Source organism: Narcine bancroftii, chromosome 5 (assembly GCF_036971445.1).
Source record: "Narcine bancroftii isolate sNarBan1 chromosome 5, sNarBan1.hap1, whole genome shotgun sequence".
Lineage (NCBI taxonomy): Eukaryota > Metazoa > Chordata > Chondrichthyes > Torpediniformes > Narcinidae > Narcine > Narcine bancroftii.
The window spans coordinates 255825156-255842612 of NC_091473.1; the positions used below are offsets into that span (position 1 = coordinate 255825156).

The 17457-nt window shown below is 45.3% G+C and overlaps 1 protein-coding gene across 3 annotated transcripts in view; it reads right to left on the reverse strand.

Annotated features, from left to right (window-relative positions):
* Nucleotides 1-2237: 2237 nt before the first annotated feature.
* The window catches only part of LOC138765258 (zona pellucida sperm-binding protein 3 receptor-like), a 43018-nt gene continuing 27798 nt past the window's right edge, over nt 2238-17457 (reverse strand). For 2 of the 3 annotated variants that reach the window (XM_069942297.1, XM_069942295.1), the window contains 3 exons: nt 8680-8859; nt 3217-3396; nt 2238-2541 (listed from right to left, as the gene is read on the reverse strand). In XM_069942297.1, coding sequence (XP_069798398.1) covers nt 2339-2541; nt 3217-3396; nt 8680-8859 — 563 coding nt within the window. In that variant the 3' untranslated portion in view covers nt 2238-2338. The remainder of the gene's footprint in view (nt 2542-3216; nt 3397-8679; nt 8860-17457) is intronic. The other variant, XM_069942296.1, reaches the window with a different exon arrangement.

The following is a 17457-nucleotide window of genomic DNA, read 5'->3' on the forward strand; positions in this document are numbered from 1 at the left end:
AGTTTCAACCAATCTCTGTGCAAGGTAAAGTCCCCCATGACATCAGCTGTACAATTCTTATGCACATCACATATTTCTTGGTTTATTGCCTCTACCTGCTGTAATTATTTGGTGGCCTACAAATAACTCCTACCATGAAGTTTGTTGGCCATACAATTTCCAATCTCTACTCAGAGGGATTCAACATTCTATGCGTTTGGATATTCTCACGATTACCCTCATCTCATCTTTAATTAAGGATGAGGGAAACCTGCTGTTTGCCTCTTTTACTGCACTTACCTACTTGTGTGACCACTGTCAAGGAGTGATGGATGCACACCTAGATTCCTTCACACATCCCTCTGTAATCTGAAGCTACTGAACCATCAGTACCATCAGAATTTATTGTCACAAACATGTCACAAAAATCATTGTTTAGTGTACAAAATAGAGCAAGCAAAAGTCAAAGTGAGGCAGCGTCTGTGGTTCATTGATCATTCAGGAATCTTTGCTTAGGTACGTGTTAATTCTGGCCATGATCAGCCTCTCGAAGCATTTCATCACAGTAGAAGTTAGTGCTACAGGGCGGTCATCGTTGAGGCAGCTCCCACTATGCTTCCTGGGGACCAGGTTGATTGATGCCCTTTTGAAACAGGTGGAATCTCCAACTGCAGCAGTGAGAGTCTCCCGTAGGTGTATTTGCAAAGCTTGGTTGTTTTGGCATTTTTACTAGTTTAAAAGATCCCTGTATTCAACCTTGCCATATATCTTTTGGTTTTTTCCTTTCTTTTTAGATCATATATAAAATTCAATGAAGAATGAAGCAGATTCAAACCACGTGTTGGGCTCTGATCTATGGGAATATTCCCGTCCCCATTCATGTCCTGGGTGACAATGAAGGGAATCACGGATTGCATCCTGCAGAAGTTTTCTGTGGGTGCAGGACAGAACAGTACAGACTCTTCAGCCCATGATGTTGTCTCGTCCTATTTGAACCTGTACTCCCACATCAATCTAACCCTCACACCTGTAATCCTCTATTTTTCTTGCATCTATGTGCCTGTCTAAGAGTCTTTAAAAATGTCCTTATTGTTCCAGTCTCCACTTCCACCCTGGCAATGGATTGCAGGCACCCACCACTTTGTGTAAAAAAGACTTACTTTCCTCCACTCACCTTAACCAGGTGTTCTCTAGCATTGACCATTGCTGGCCTGGGGGAAAAACAAAGACGCTGGCTGTTCACTCTGTTGAAGCCTCTCATAATCTTAAGTCACCTCTTATCCCCTATCGTTCCAAAGATAAAAGCCATTTTTCACTCAACCTTGCTTCATAGGGCATGTTCTCTAATCCAGGCAACACTCTGGTAAGTCTCCTCTGCCCCTCTAAAGTGTCAACTTTTTATGTTTATCTAAGTAAATGTGTCAGTTTTTTGTCCAAAATAAATTTGGACAGTAATTTCTGAAAAAGAAATGAGATTTATGGCATCAATGGCACAGCAGTGTTAACCTGGCCCCCATTTTTGCAATTCTATCAATAATACACTGGTTTCAACTCAAACTCCATTTTGGAAGTGATTGGATATCAATGCTCTCTGGAGAGTGGTCAGTGCAGTTTTAATTTAGGTTCTCAACCTTCCCTTTCCACCTACATCCCACCTGAAGCAATCCCTTACTAATCACAGAGCACCGATGGCCTAGGGATTACTTAAAGTGGGATGTGAGTGGAAAGGGAAGGTTGAGAACCATTGCCTTAGTGCAAATGGTATAGTGGATTTTATTGCAAAAATACAAAATTAAAATTGCTTTCTGGAAACCACACCAGGAGTATTGTGCATAAGTCTTGATCTCCTCTCGGAGAGACCTTGCACCCCTAGTTTATAAAGGGATTGCATTTTCAGTGAACTGTCCTCATTGCAATCATGAACCCTACTTTCTCAGTGAGATGCATTCCTGTGGGAAGTTCTTGTCTCAGGGTGACAGTGCAGGAGGCCACCGTTCAATAGGCCAGAGTAGGAGTGGGATGGGAAAGTCAGGGACTGAACACAGTGCTCCTCAGAGTGACGATCTAGTTTGAGTCTGGTCTCTCCATGATGGACTTCCCACTAAAAACTCACCAGGAGTTAAAATCCCGGTTGCTTTATTTTCCCGAGCTTACTTTGCTTTGAAGCCTTGGATACCTCAATGATTTAGAGGATGATTCCTCCTCATCCATTAGGGTTAGCAGCGGACAGCTATGTCAGGAATGACTTCAATCAAAACTGTCCCTTTTCTCCACCTTTATTTCAGAGGATAGAAATTTATATTTCACATAATGTTAATAGGAATAATTTTGCATGTGAAAGAACAGGGAAAAGCAAGATTTAGGAAGGTGACATCCACCTTGTTTTGTTTATAAATAGTTCCATTCTTTGGTGAATTTCTTCATTTTTAGAAAGCATGCTTTCTTCAATGTTCAGTAGCTGATATTCCAATTGGATGCTTCTATTTTTGTCTTGAAGGATGTTACGACTTAGTGAAATGATATGCATCAACAGATTTTGGATTGACATCAGGTCTGGATTCACTGTGTTAAAAAGTAGAACTGGTTATGCATTGAGATTTTAAAAAATCCCATCACGGGGGCGATGACAGGGAGCAGTTGCCAAGGATGTTGCCAAGCAGGGTACTTTATATAGCAAAGATAAAGATACATGACCAAGCCCTTCATTAATGCTTATAATGTTGCCAGCTTCAAGTGAGCCTGAGACTGTCAAAGTTTCAGAATTCAGAAGGGAGAGTGAGAGGAGGTGGCAAGAGATAGAACAACCGGTTCTAAACGTGTTTAACGAAGAGTAAAAATGTGAATGGAATCTCTGACAGTCTGACATGTTAACAAATAGGAAAATGGAAGAGAAACAGATATTTTTATTCATAAAACTCATGGATATTAGCACCAGGCATCTTGACTGTGAAGATGAGGTGAGCAATGCTCTGACTTCGAAGAGGGTGTCTGAAGGGACAGTGGATGCATTGGTTGTCACTGGATTCTGGAATGGTTCTCACACATTGGAAAGGCAAATGAAACCTCACTATTCAAGAAAAGTGGAAGGGAACTATGGGGATATTTAAGGTAGAGGTAGATAAGTTCTTGATTAGGAAGTGAATCAAGGATTATGGGAAGAAGGCAGGAGAATGGGGTTGAAAAGAATAGTACATCAGTGGGGCAGATTCTGCTCCTACATCATATGGCTCTACTCACCTTTCTTGCAGATTGGTGGCAGAGGCTCCAAAGTGTTTTCTTGAACACATTTACTCTCGTTTTCACCCTCCAGTTGATATCCGTCATTACAGCTGAAGGTGAGAAGTTCTCCAAGCACATACTGACTTTTCATTGGACTAATCTTTCCATTTTTAAAATCCACCTGTATTTTACAGTAGACTGCAGGAGAAGAACAGATCATTCAGATGCAGTCACGATGAGACCTCAACACCTGTTCATTTTTGCAACACTGGTGGTGTGTTCTATCAACCTGCCTTTAGTCTCAAATCTCTGGTTCTCCTCACACACATTCCAAACAACAAAGGCTCGGGAACCACTCCTGTTGGTGTATCACTTGCTACAGGTTTCCAGTCACCTCTACCTCCAATCTCCAAGTCAGTCTTGGATCCAATTCACCAATGCCCCTTGCATCACTTGTACCTTGACCTTTGGACCATGCAGGCCATTATCAAAAGCCCTCACCAAAATCCAGACAGATAACATCATGCCTTCATCAATGTCTTTAGTTACCTCCTCAAAAATTTGTTGAGACCGGATTTCCCGTGCACGAAACCATGCCATCAGTGCCTCTACTTCCTCAGGAGTTTGTTCAGGTTTGGTACGACACCAGAAACCCTGGCAAATTTCGACAGAGGTGCGGTAGAAAGTGCGCTGACCGGCTGCATCATGGTCTGGTATGAGAACTCCAAAACCCCTGAGCATAAAGCCCTTCAAAAGGTAGTACACAACCCAGGACATCACAGGTAAAACCCTCCCCACCATCGAAAACATCTACAGGGAACGCTGCCGTCGGAGAGCAGCAGCAATCAGCAAGGATCCGCACCACCCAGCACACGCTCTGTTCTCGCTGCTGCCGTCAGGAAAGAGGTGTCGGTGCCACCAGACTTGCACCACCAGGTTCTGGAATAGTTGCTCCCCCTCCACCATCAGACTCCTCAACGACAAACTCAATCAGGGACTCATTTAAGGGCTCTGACTTTGCACGTTATTTATTCCTGAATATTTATCTTTTTTATGTATTTGCAATTAGTTTGTTTACATTTCTCCATTTTGTACACATATCTTTTTCTTAAGTACAGTTTACACTATGGATAAGTGATAATTCTGCCCGGCCCGCAGGAAGAAGAATCTCAGGGTTGTATGTGATGTCATGTATTTACTCTGACAAGAAATCTGAACCTGAACTTGAACTGCTAATCATTGCCCGTCATTCCAAGTGAACACAAATCCTGTTCTTCGGAATCTTCCCCAACCCTGCCCTGACTGTCTGTCTGTACGTCCTTCTTTCTGCTGAATACTGAGGAGAATTATTCACTGAGCCCAGGCTCCACTCGTATATTCCTCCTCTTGGTCTGTGAGGACCTACTTCCTACCTTCCCCTCCCTCTTGCTTCTGATCTACTTGTGAAAGATTGTAGGATTTCTCCTTAATCCCACCACAGATCATTTCACGGCTGTTTTATGCCCAAACTTTCTTCTTGTTTTATCCAATAACCTGTAGAAACCCTGTCCTTGCTGGATAACGATATCCTGTACCTGACAAATACTCTCCTTCCTTTAGCCTGACAAGCCCTCCCTATCCTTTGTTATCTGGGGATTCCTTAATCTGATCACCTTGACCTCTTACAGGGACAAGCTCACCCCAAACTTTAAGTGTCTCACTTTAAACACTTTCCATTTATCAAGAGTTGCTTCCCCACCAGCAGCTACTGCCAATGCACCTCTTTCCGAGCTCCTGCATCACTGCCCAAATCCTCATTCCACCAACTCAGGACCCTAACTCAAGAACTAAATTCATCCCTTTCTGAGACTACCTCAAAGCTATTGAACTATGGTCACTGTCCCAACGAGCTCCTCCTGACACGTCATTCATTTGTCCATCCTCTTAGTGCAAGCACATTCCCTCCGTAGAAGGTTATACAGCATTCAAAGGAAGAAAAGGGTCCCCAACATTTAGGGCAGGGGGGAGGAACACAGGAGAACAGGAATGAGATAAATACCATATTTGACAGAATATAAGACCCATTTTCCCCCAAAAATATCCCCCGGGTGTTGTAGGCGTTGAAATGAGGGCATTAATGGTGAGTAATACCATTAGTAATCAGTGCTCATCGTCGCTATGTGGTTCACGAGCACCACCGCTACCTATCATTGGGGATTGGTGGGAGGGTGGTGGGGGGCGGGTGGGGGGGGACCTGGACAGTGGGATTGGTGTGGAGGCTGGTGGTGAGCTGCGGGGGGCGGGGAGCAGGCAGTATGATCAGTATGGGGGCTGGTGGCATCATTGTGGAGGCTGGTGGTGGGCTGCGGTGGGGGGGGAGTGGGGTGGTGGGATCAGTGTGAGGGCTGATGACATCAGTGTGAGGGCTGATGACATTAGTGTGGGGGCTGGTGGTGGGTGTGGGGGGGAGTGGAGTTGTGGGATTAGTGTGGGGGCTGGTGGGGGGTGTGGGAGGAGTGCAGTGGTGAGATCAGTGTGAGAGCTGATGACATCAGTGTGGGGGCTGGTGGTGGGTGTGGGGGGGGAGTGGAGCTGTGGGATTAGTGTGGGGCCTGGTGGGGGGTGTGGGGGGAGTGCAGTGGTGGGATCAGTGTGAGGGCTGATGACATCAGTGTGGGGGCTGGTGGTGGGATGCGGGGGGAGTGGAGTTGTGGGATTAGTGTGGGGCCTGGTGGGGGGTGTGGGGGGAGTGCAGTAGTGGGATCAGTGTGAGGGCTGATGACATCAGTGTGGGGGCTGGTGGTGGGATCAGTGTGGGGGCTGGTGATGGGTGCGGGATGAGTGGAGTGGTGGCATCAGTGTGGGGGCTGGTGGTGGGATCAGTGTGGGGGCTGGTGATTGGTGCGGGATGAGTGGAGTGGTGGCATCAGTGTGGGGGCTGGTGGTGGGATCAGTGTGGGGGCTGGTGCATCAGTATGGGGGCTGGTGACATCAGTGTGGGGGCTGGTGGTGGGGTGCAGGAGGGGAATGGGAGGTGGGATCAGTGTGGGGCTGATGACATTAGTGTGGAGGCTGGTGGTGGGCTGTCGGTCTCCTCACTGGCCCACCGCCCCGTTCTCCCTTGCAGTGGGACCACCGACAGCAGCTGTTTGTTTTTATAAAATGTTTCCACTTATAAATTCCAACAGTATTATGGTTAAACATATTTTTCCTGTTGTCCTAGTTCCATGTTTTGTCCAAGTATTTTTCTGCTCTACTGTAGCTACATATTTCAATAACATTAAATGTTTACCCATAAATACACTAAAACGATATCCTTAATATTCCCTGCTGCAATGGGGTGGGAAGGGGTGTGGTCTTATATGTCCATGGTCGCATATGCCGTCAAATATAGTAGTTAGATATAAGTAGGAGGGAAGGAGAAAAAAGCTGAGGTGATGGGGCAGAGGGTAGTCTCTGAATGGAGAGGCAAGGGATGGGGTGGAGACGTGGACAGAGGGATCGGAAAGGGAGAGAGGCACAGGAGAGGGATTACTGGAGATTAGAGTTGATGCTAATGCCATTTGGTTGGAGGGTGTCCAGGAAGAATATACAGTAAGGTGTTGGCCATGAGGCCATGGACAGACATGTCCATGTGGGAATGGAGGGTGGAATTAAAATGGTGGCTACTGGGAGATTCACGCTGTTACAGTAGACAGAGCAAAGGTGTTCAATGAAGTGATCTCCCAGTCTCTCCGATGTAGAGGAGACCACAGCAGGAGCACCGGATGCAGTCGACGACCCCCTGCCAATTCACAAGTGAAATGTGCTTCACTTGGGAGGAGTGATTGGGGCCCCGATTGGTGGTGAGGGAGGAGGGGTGGACGCAAGTGTGGCTTCTCCTGAGGTCACAGAAGAAGGTGCTGAGGGGGATGATGAATGGACAAGTAGATGACGGAGTCCCGGAGGGAATGGTCCCTGCGGAAAGTGGAGAGGTGGGTGGGGGTGGGGGGAGGGTTAGATACATCTGGTGGAGGGATTACATTGTAAGAGATGGAAATTGTGGTTGGATATTAATGCTGTCTGGTTCGATATCTTCCATCTACATCCGAGCTCCCTGCAGCCAGATGGCATTAACATTGACCTCTGAATCTCTCTTTCCTATCCTTCTATTTCCTTGCGTTCAGCACCCCACCCCTTTACCTTGCATCTCCTATCAGAAAGCTGTCCCCCTCCCTATCACTTCTCACTTGTTTCTCCTCCCCTCTCACCCGTATCCACCTGTGACCTCTGATCTGTTGGCCTGTGCTCCCGCCTCTGCCCTTTTCTCCTCCCTGCCTCACCTTTATATTTCAGGCATCTGCCATTGTTTTGCTCACACCTTGATGACGGGCTCAGGCCCAAACTGTTGGTTACCCTTTTCTTTCTATCAAGGGTGCATGACTAGCTGAATTTCTACAACACATCTGTGTATTCCATGGAACCGCAGTGTCTGTGGTCCTTCCTGTCAGAATCAGAATTTATTGTTATGAACATGTCACAAAACTAGTTATTTTGCAGCATCACAGATAAATTAGTGTAAAAGAGGAGAAAGTGAGGCCGTGTCTGCGGGGCTCATTGTCCGTTCAGGAATCTGATGGCGGGGTGGGGGGAAGAAGCTGTCATTGTGCCGCTGGGTGCCTGTCTTCAGGCTCCTGTACCTCATTCCTGATCGTAGCAGAGTGAAGATGACCTGGGCTGGGTGGTGGGATAGAGGCTGCTTTATTAAGATGCACCCTCTTGTAGATGTTCTCGATGGAGTGGACTACTACTCATGATGGCACTAGTCAAGCTCACAACCCTGGAGTCTTTTCCTGTCCTGTCCATTGGCATCTCTATTCCAGTCAGTGATGCAACAGTCCACCTGGAGACATTTTCGAGTCTTCAGCGACATCCTGAATCTCCTCAAACTCCACATGAAGCATAGCTGCTGGCGAGCTTTCTTCGTGATTGCATCGACTTGTAGGCCCAGGATAGATCCTCAGAGATGTTGACACCTAGGAATTTGAAGTTCTTAACCCTTTCCAATGCTGACCCCTTGATGAGGACTGGCTTATGCTCTCCTGGTTTCCCCTTCCTGAAGTCCACAATCGGTTTCTTAGTTTTGCTAACGTTGAGCTGTTGAACTCGGTCTATTAAAAGATTCTCTCTTGAATACATTTGAAAAATTCCTCTGCATGTAAGACTCATGCAATTCTCTACTGCTGTAGGTGTTACAATCATCTGTGACCTGCATATCTACAGAAAAATTCCCACTATCCAGAATTCAAGCAACCCACCAAAAAATACCGGTCAGTTTGCCAATCCATGCAACACACAATCTCAAGCAACTGGCAAATTGACTTATCTGGCATCTACCAATCCCTATAGGTGCCAGATGTCTGGGGTTTTTACTGTAGCTAATTCCTGCTGACTATTGAAAGGTTCACAGTATAAGCTCTCATTGAAGTGGCTGCCACTGTTAGACCAGCAGAGTCTACTTACTTCTCCGGCAGATTGGTGGGGCAGGATGCAAATTACCATCGGCGTGACATGTGCTCTTTGTTTGGCCTATCAGTTTATATCCAGTGTTGCAGCTGAAGGTAAGATAATCTCTGTATTCATATTCCATTTTATGTGGCCTAATCTTTCCAGTGGAAAAATCCCAATTTATCATACATTTGACTGAAGGAGAAGAACAGATTAGTTAGGTCATAGAGAGCATTGCAATAGATCTTCATCCCTGTTCATTACTTGTTATACAGGGTTAGGGTTCCATTAGAGGGTCAATCTCAGGCCTTTGGCTCTCTTCACTCTTTAGAATTTTGGAACATAGTTGGAGCGGGAGTTGGCCGTCCGTCCCGTCGAGCCTGCTCCGCCATTCAACGAGATCATGGATGATCCGATGATCGGCTCATCCCCCCGACCTGCCTTTTCCCCATATCCCTTAATTCCCCAACTATATAGAAATCTATCCAATCTTGTCTCAAATATATTTACTGAGGTCACCTCCACTGCTTCAATGGGCAGCGAAATCCATAGATTCCCCACCCTTGGGAAAGCAGTTCCTCCTCATCTCAATCCTAAATCTACGATCCTGAATCTCAAGGCTATATCCCCTAGTTCTAATCTCCCCCACCAATGGGAACAACTTATCTACCTCTATCTTTTCTATGTCTTTTATACGTTTTTATATGATCCCCTCTCATTCTTCTTAGCTACCATTCTGAATTTTTTTCCGAAAGACATTGAGGCCAGTTCATCAGCTGCATTCAAAAGGGGTTGGATGTGGTTCTTTGGCCCGAAGGGATCAAGGAATCTGGAGGGAATGCAGGAACCCATGACTGAGATCATTCAATCAGCCATGATGGTGTTGAATGACAGGGCAGGTGTGAGGGGTTTCCTGCTCGTGTTTTCTATGTAACTCACTTTGTAGTACAGCTGTGGAGCTGAATATAAATGAGGTGAGCAGTTCTGGTTGCCCAGCAATAGAAAAGATTTTATTCTGACGGCAGGTGCAGGAAAGATTCACGAGGATTGGAGAGACTGGGATTTTATCCTATACAGCAGCCATTCTCAACCAATGTTTGACCATTATCCCCTTACAACTCTACAGAGTTTATGGGACCCCTTTTCCTGTCAAATTTAGTTGGCTTCTTCTATACTTCTCTCCTACTGACTACATAAAAACTTTAAAAATATTTTATTTCAGTCTGTGGCCTCTGGGGTCCTGAATGACCCCCATTGAGAAATGGCTGCCCTATAGAGCGAAGAAGGCTGAAGGGTGACATTAGAGAGGTTTATAAAGTCATGAGGGGCATGGATCACAGTCCAGGTGAGGAGCAAGATTTAAAATGAACCTGTGGGGCAGGTTTGTCACTCAGAGGGTGTTTAGAATGAGCTGGGATAGGAAGGGTTTTGAGGGAGATGGGCCAAATGGAGTCAAATGGGACTCCCTTCAGTAGACAACTGGGTCAGCATGGACACATTCTGTGTTGCACGATTCTCTGACTAATCATATGACAAAATCTAACACCCACTTATGGTCACAGAGGACACGAACAGGCAATAAATATTTTCTAATTTGCATGTGGTGAACTGTGCTAATTTTATCTGATATCCTTCATGCCTGCAGAGGACGACAATGTATCCCATCAGCTCATCTCAGTAGGAGCTGGAACACTGTGGACCAGTGAGAGGGCTCTGGGACTGAGGGACCAGTACATGTGGCGGGCAGCTGGCGACTCGAGGCGAGGAACCCATGGAGCCTCTGGGCTGCTGGAGACCATTGTTGGGAGACTCTCACTGGGCTCAATCTGGGATCACTGGGAGACTGGCTCAAACTGGCTGAAGGAGTACCAGCTACTGGGATGTGAGGAGGTGCCAAAGGCACTGATGGGTTCCTGACCGTGTTGGAGGTTCGGATCTGGAGCTTGGGTTGTGGCTGCAGGGGCTGCAGAAGCACTGGAGGCAAATCTATGGACTCGGTGACTCGGGGGGGGGGGGGGACCCTCTCTTTGCTTCTCTTTCTCTGACTGTAGGGGGCGCTTCAGGCAATTTCTGCTGGTGATGAATCTGTCAGCCTTGCAGCAGACAAAAGGGAATTTCATGGAATGGGACACTGTTTTATTACTATAACAATAAATTGAATCTTGAACATCCTTGTCTTTCAGGCAGCCAGGGCTCATTTCATTGTTATCACCACCGCTATACAGATATTTACCCTCTCAGCCCCTCAGTGAATGAGAACCAGTGGACCTCTTTATTAAATGTACTCACACTCTGCTTCCTTTCTGGTCTCTAGCTTATCATAGAACACTACTGCATCGTACAGGCCCTTTGGCCCTCGATGTGCCAACCTACATATTCATACCAAGATAAAAAAGTGGAACCCTCTACTTTTCTTCCGTCCATGTGCCTGTCTAAGAGACTCTTAAATGCTCCTAAGTCAGACGTAAACAATCCAGTGATCACTGGAGGATCAGAGGTGGAGGGTGAGCAAAGTTCAGTTAAATTTACATTTTAGATTTAGACATACAGGCCGGCAACAGGCCAATTCTGCCCTACAAGTCTGTGCCACCCAGTTACACCCCTTTAACCTGCTCACCAGTACATGTTTTTTGGAGGAAACTGGAAAAAGCCCACACAGACACAGGGAGAACATTCAAACTCCTTACAGACAGCGCGGGATTTGAACCCAGGACTGGTCCCGATTGCTGGTGCTGTAAAGGTGTTGCACTACCCACTATGCCAACCGTGCCACCCATGGGAGTTCTTGGGAGTCACTATCTTGGAAAATCTTTCCTGGACCCAACACACCAATGGCATCATGAAAAAGGCACGTCAGAACCTCTCATTTTTTCAGGAGTTTGCAGAGGTTTGGTATGACATTGGAAACCCTGGAAAATTTCTACAAAGGTGTGGTGGACAGTGTGCTGACTGGCTGCGTCATGGTCTGGTTTGGGGCACCAATGCCCCTGAGCGTAAAGCCTTGCAGAAGGTAGTGGACACAGCCCAGAACATCACAGGTAAGACCCTCCCCACCATTGGGAACATCTCCAGCAGGGTTTCCCAACTCTTGGGCGTGCTAGATAGCATTCCAGGGGGTGCAAGATAACATTTCAATTTTTTTTTATAAATCCATACTCCTTCAATTTGGATAATATGTCAGATGATGAAGAGCTGAAGGAAGATCTTATTGAACTGTGCACAAATCGTGTTCTTGAAATGCAGTTTGAAAGCCAAACTTTGGAACAATATTGGTGTTCAGCAATGGACATGTTTCCAAGACTTTGTGAAAAAGCACTAACTGTGGTCATCCTCTTCGTGACGACGTACTTATGCGAGTCTGGATTTAGTGACCTTTTGTCAATCAAGACAAAATCTAGAAATTGCTTGGGTGCACAGGCAGATGTGCGGACTGCTATCAGCTACAAAGTGCCACGTTTTGAAAAACTCTTAAGCAATAAACAGGAATAAAAGAGTCATTAAATTTAAATTAGCTTATGAACATTTGAACATTAGTTCTTTAATTTTTTTTGAAGAAATTTCATGCATGGATGAAAATTTAATTTTTTTGTAGGGTTTATGTTTATTAAAAATTGATTATACAAATTTATTTTGGTCACCTTCACCTTTATTCTTAAATAAATTATTACTTTAAGGGGTGCGAGAACATATTAAAATTTTTTGGGGTGCGGGGCATAAAAAAGGTTGGGAACCACTGATCTCCAGGGAATGCTGCTGTTGGAGAGCAGCAACAATCATCAAGGATCCACCCCACCCGGCACGCGCTCTCTTCTCGCTGCTGCCATCAGGAAAGAGGTATCAGTGCCACAAGGCTCGCACCACCAAGTTCAGGGACAGCTGCTCCCCCCCTCCACCCTCAGACCCCTCAACAACAAACTCCATCAGGGACTCATTCATTTACGGACTCTGACTTGTGCACTTTACTGATTTTCTTTTTATTCTCTCTTTATTGCACAGTTTGTTTCCATTTATTATCTATTTACAGTTCTTTGTTTGTTTACATGTTCACACTGTGAACAGTTTATTTTTTGCACTACCCATTAGTGGTAATTCTGTCATGTATGCCGGAAAAAAGAATCTCAGGGTTGTATGTGACATCATGCATGTGGACATTAGGGAATTAAACGTGATGAAACCCTTAGAAAGTCGTGATCATAATAGGATTGAGTTCGGTTTCAAATTTGAGAAGGAGAAGCTGATCTCGGATGTGTCAATATTTCAGTGAAATATTGGGCAGTGGGATGAAAGAGGAACTGGCCCAAGTTGACTGGAAAAATAACCTCGATGGGGGGACGGCAGAGCAGAATTGGAGGATATTTCTACAAGAAATAAGTTCAGGATAGATATATTCCAAGAAAGAAGAAAATTATCGATGGAAAAATGGCACAAATGTGCCTAACGATAGAGGTTACGGCTAAAATAAAAGCAAAAGGGAGGGCAGACAGTGGGAAAACAGAGGACTGCGAAACTTTTAAAAACTTGCAGAAAGAGACAAAGAAAGTCATTAGGAAAGAAAACATGAATTATGAAAGGAAGTTGCCCAATAACATACAAAAGGATACGAAGACGATTTTTAAATAGGTCAAAAGTAAAAGAGAGATACGGGTAGATCTAGGACCAATTGAGAATGATGCTGGAGAAATTATAATGGGTAATAAAGAAATGGCAGAGGAACTAAATGAGTATTTGGCGTCAGTCTTCACTGAGGAAGACAACACCTGATAGTCAGAGGTCTCAGGGAATAGAATGAAGGACGGTCAGGATTACTAGAGAGATAGTACTTAGTAAACTGAATAGACTAAAGGTAGATACGTCTCCCGGACCAGATGAGGTGCACCCATGGGTTCTGAAGGAGGCGGCTTTGGACATTGTGGAGGCATTGGAATTGAAGTTCTAGAAATCAATAGACTTTGGCATGGTTCCGGAGGGCTGGAAGGTCGCAAATGTAGTTCCGCTGTTTAAGAAAGGAGGGAAGCAGAAAAAAGAAAATTATAGGCCTGTTAGTCTGATGTCAGTGGTTGGATATTGGAGTCAATCCTTGAGAACGAGGTTATGAAATACCTCGGGGTGCATGACATGATAGGTCCAGCTACCATGGGTTCATGAAGGGAAGATCCTGCCTGACCAACCTTTTTTGAGAAAATCTCAAGTTGGATGGGCAAGGAAGAGGCTGTGGAAGTGTATTTGGATTTTCAAAAGGCCTTCGATAAGGTGCCATGTGAGAGGCTGCTTTAATAAGATGAGAGCCCATGGAATTACAGGAAAGAGATTAGCTGATAAGCAGGAAGCAAAGGGTGGGAATTAAGGGATCCTGTTCTGGTTGGTTGTCGGTTACTAGTGGTGTTCATGGAGGTCGGCGTTGGGGCCACTTTTTACAATGTACATCGATGATTAGATTATGGATTGAATGGTTTTGTGGCAAAGTTTGCAGATGACACCAAGATAGGTGGTGGAGAAGGAAGAGTTGAAGAAACTGAAAGGTTGCAGAGAGACTTGGACAGTTTAGGAGAGAGGGCAAAGAAACAGCAGATGAGATATAATGTTGAGAAATGTACGGTTGTACATTTTGGAAAAGGAACTAAACAGGCAGATTATTATTTGGATGGGAAGTGCAAAGGGACTTGGAGGTCCTCGTGCAGGATAACAAAGGTTAATCACCAAGTTGGATTGGCAATAAAGCGAATTCTATGTTGGCATTAATTTCAAGGGGAATGGTGTTGATGAGGCTCCATGGGGCACTAGTGAGACTCATTTGGAATAACTGTGTGCAGCTTTGGGCCCCTAGGAGAAATGTAATAATGTTGGAGAGAGTACAGTGAAGTTTTACCAGATGATTCCTGGAATGTAAGTTCTAACATGAGGAATGTTTATCGGCTCTTGGACAGATCATTGGGGGAGTTTAAGGAGGAGATTGATAGGTATCTAATTAGTCTGTATCAAGGGATGTGGGGAAAAGGTTGGAAATTGGAACTAGATGTGAGAATGGTTTTGCTCAGGGTGGATTTGCGGAGCAGACTCGATGGGCTGAATGGCCCATTTTGTTCTTTTTCTTGTGACCTAGTGATGTACTCTAACAATAAATCTGAAATCTTATGTTTCAGCCTCTACCACCAACCTTAGCAAAGCATTTCAGGCACCCAAAACTCTGTAAAAGACTTACCACTGATGTCTTATCACTGAACTTCTTCTCTCCCTTCACTTTGTACAGATGTCCTCTAGTGTTTGCTACTCCCACCCTGGGAAAAAGGTGTTGGCTGTCAACCTTATCTATGCATCTCAGAATCTTTTAATTTAATTTTAAATTTAGATATACAACATGGTAACTGGCCCTTTCGGCCCCTGAGTCCATACCGTCGAATTACACCCAATTGACCTACGACTCTCGGTTCATTTTTAACAGTGGGAGGAAATTGGAACACCTGGAAGAAACCCATGTAGACACGGGGAGAACGTACAGACAGAGTGCGGGATTTGAACCCTGTCCTGATAACTGGCGCTGTAACAGCATTTTGCTAACCACTGCACTAACCGAACCACTCTTGTAGATCTATTAATTCTCCTCTCATCCTTCTACGGTCGGAAGAGAAAAGCCCCAGCTCTGCTAACCTTGCTTCATAAGACTTATTTTCCAATCTGGGCAACAAACTGGTAAATCTCCTCTGCCCCCTCTCCATAGCTCCCTAGCCAAGGGTTGAGGGTTTGGGGAAAAGGTTGAGAGAGGAGTTGAGGAAAAGGGTGGTGGGAACTCACTGAAAGAGAGTGAAGGCTGAGGCCTTCTTCAGAGTTCAGATTTATTGTTAGAGAACATACATGGCACACAATGCTGAGATTCTTTTCTCTGCGGGTGCAGTAGAATTACCACTATTTGGTAGTGCAAAAAAATGTACACAGCATATGCATGTAAACAGATAAAGAACTGTAAACAGATAATAAATATAAACAAACTGACTGCAATGCAGAGAGACAAAAATCAATAAGATGCTAATGTAAGAGTCCTTAAATGAGTCCCTGATTGAGTTTGTCATTGAGGGGTCTGATGGTGGAGGGGGAGCAGTTGTTCCTGATCCTGGTGGTGCGAGTCTTGTGGCACCGATACCTCTTTCCTGATGACAGCAGCGAGAACATTGTGTGCTGGGTGCTGCGGATCCTTGATGATTGCTGGGTGCTGCGGATCCTTGATGATTGCTGCTGCTCTCCGACGCCAGAGTTCACTGTAGATGTTTTCAATGGTGGGGAAAGTTTTGCCTGTGATGTCCTGGGATGTGTCCACTATGTTTTGGAGGGCTTTACGCTCAGGGGTATTGGTGTCCCCATACCAGATCATGATGTAGCCAGCCAACACACTTCCACCACACCTCTGTCGAAATTTGCCAGGGTTTCTGGTGTCATCCCAAACCTCAGAAAATGAGAGGAGCTGACATATTTTTCTTCATGATGCCATTTGGTGTGTTGGGTCCAGGAAAGATCCTCTGAGGTAGTGACTCCAAAGAATTTAAGTTTTCTCACCCTCTCCACCTCTGATCCCCAATCACTGGATTGTAAACCTCTGTTCAATAATCCTTTCCTGATCAACAATCAGCCCGTTAGTTTTGGTGACATTGAGTGTGAGGTTGTTGTTGGTGCACCATTCAACCAAGTTTTCAATCTCCCTCCCTTACGCTGACTCATCCCCTTCCTTTGTACAACCCACAACCGCGGTATCGTTGGCAAATGTGTAGATGGTGTTGCTGTTGTACCGAGCCACCCAGTTGTAGGTGTAAAGTGAGTGGAGCAGGGGGCTAAGAACACAACCCTGCGGTGCTCCGATACTGAGAGAGACTATGGAAGAGAGGTTCTTGCCAATCGTCACTGACTGGTCTGGAGGGGAGGAAATCCAGGATCCAATTACACAATGGGATTTGAGTCCCAGGTCTTGGAGTTTGCTGATCAGTTTTGAGGGGATGATGGTGTTAAATGGCGAACTGTAGTCGATAAAGAGCATCCTGATATAGGCATCTTTACTGTTCTGGAAGCAGTAAAGTACTCTGGGGCACGCAGGGCTACCAATCAGGAACTGAGATAAGGGCATGACTTTTATTGAGAAATATCAACACTGCAGAGGCTGGAATCTTGAGCAAAGCCTCAACAGGTCAGGCATGATGGAAATGGTCGGACAATGTTTCAGGTCAGGACCCTGTAACAAGAGTTGATCAAGTCTTGTTAAAGGGCTGTGACTGGAAACATTGACTGACCCTATCTACCCATAGATGCTACCTGACCTGCTGTGTCCTTCCACCAATTCTTTGCTCACTTTGGCTGGGGTGGACATGATTGACTATTTCCAAGTTGTGACTTGTTTTGAAGTACCTCTGAAGGGCTCCATGAAATTCCCATAATTGTTTAACACCAGGCTGAAATGTGGTTCCTCTTGGAATGACAATATGTATTGTGCTAGCAAAATACTGTGACTGAATGTCCAAATTGGCAGCTACATTTATGTGCTCGGCTGAGGAGCTGCCATCTGCGCGATCCCAAGTCAGACTCCAGTCTACACATTGATAGCAGTTCTGAACACACTGGAAGGTTCATGGAGAGTGGGTCCCCAATTATATATCCTGAGTTTTACTAAGACTTAGATGGTCTGATTTCTAAACTTTTGGAGACATTTTTCTGTGATCAGGACTTTCTAAAGTGACCTTGGGGTACAAATTCATACATCTCACAAGGCTAAGAAGACCTATGGAATTTTGAACTTCTTTAACAGGTGGTCAAGAG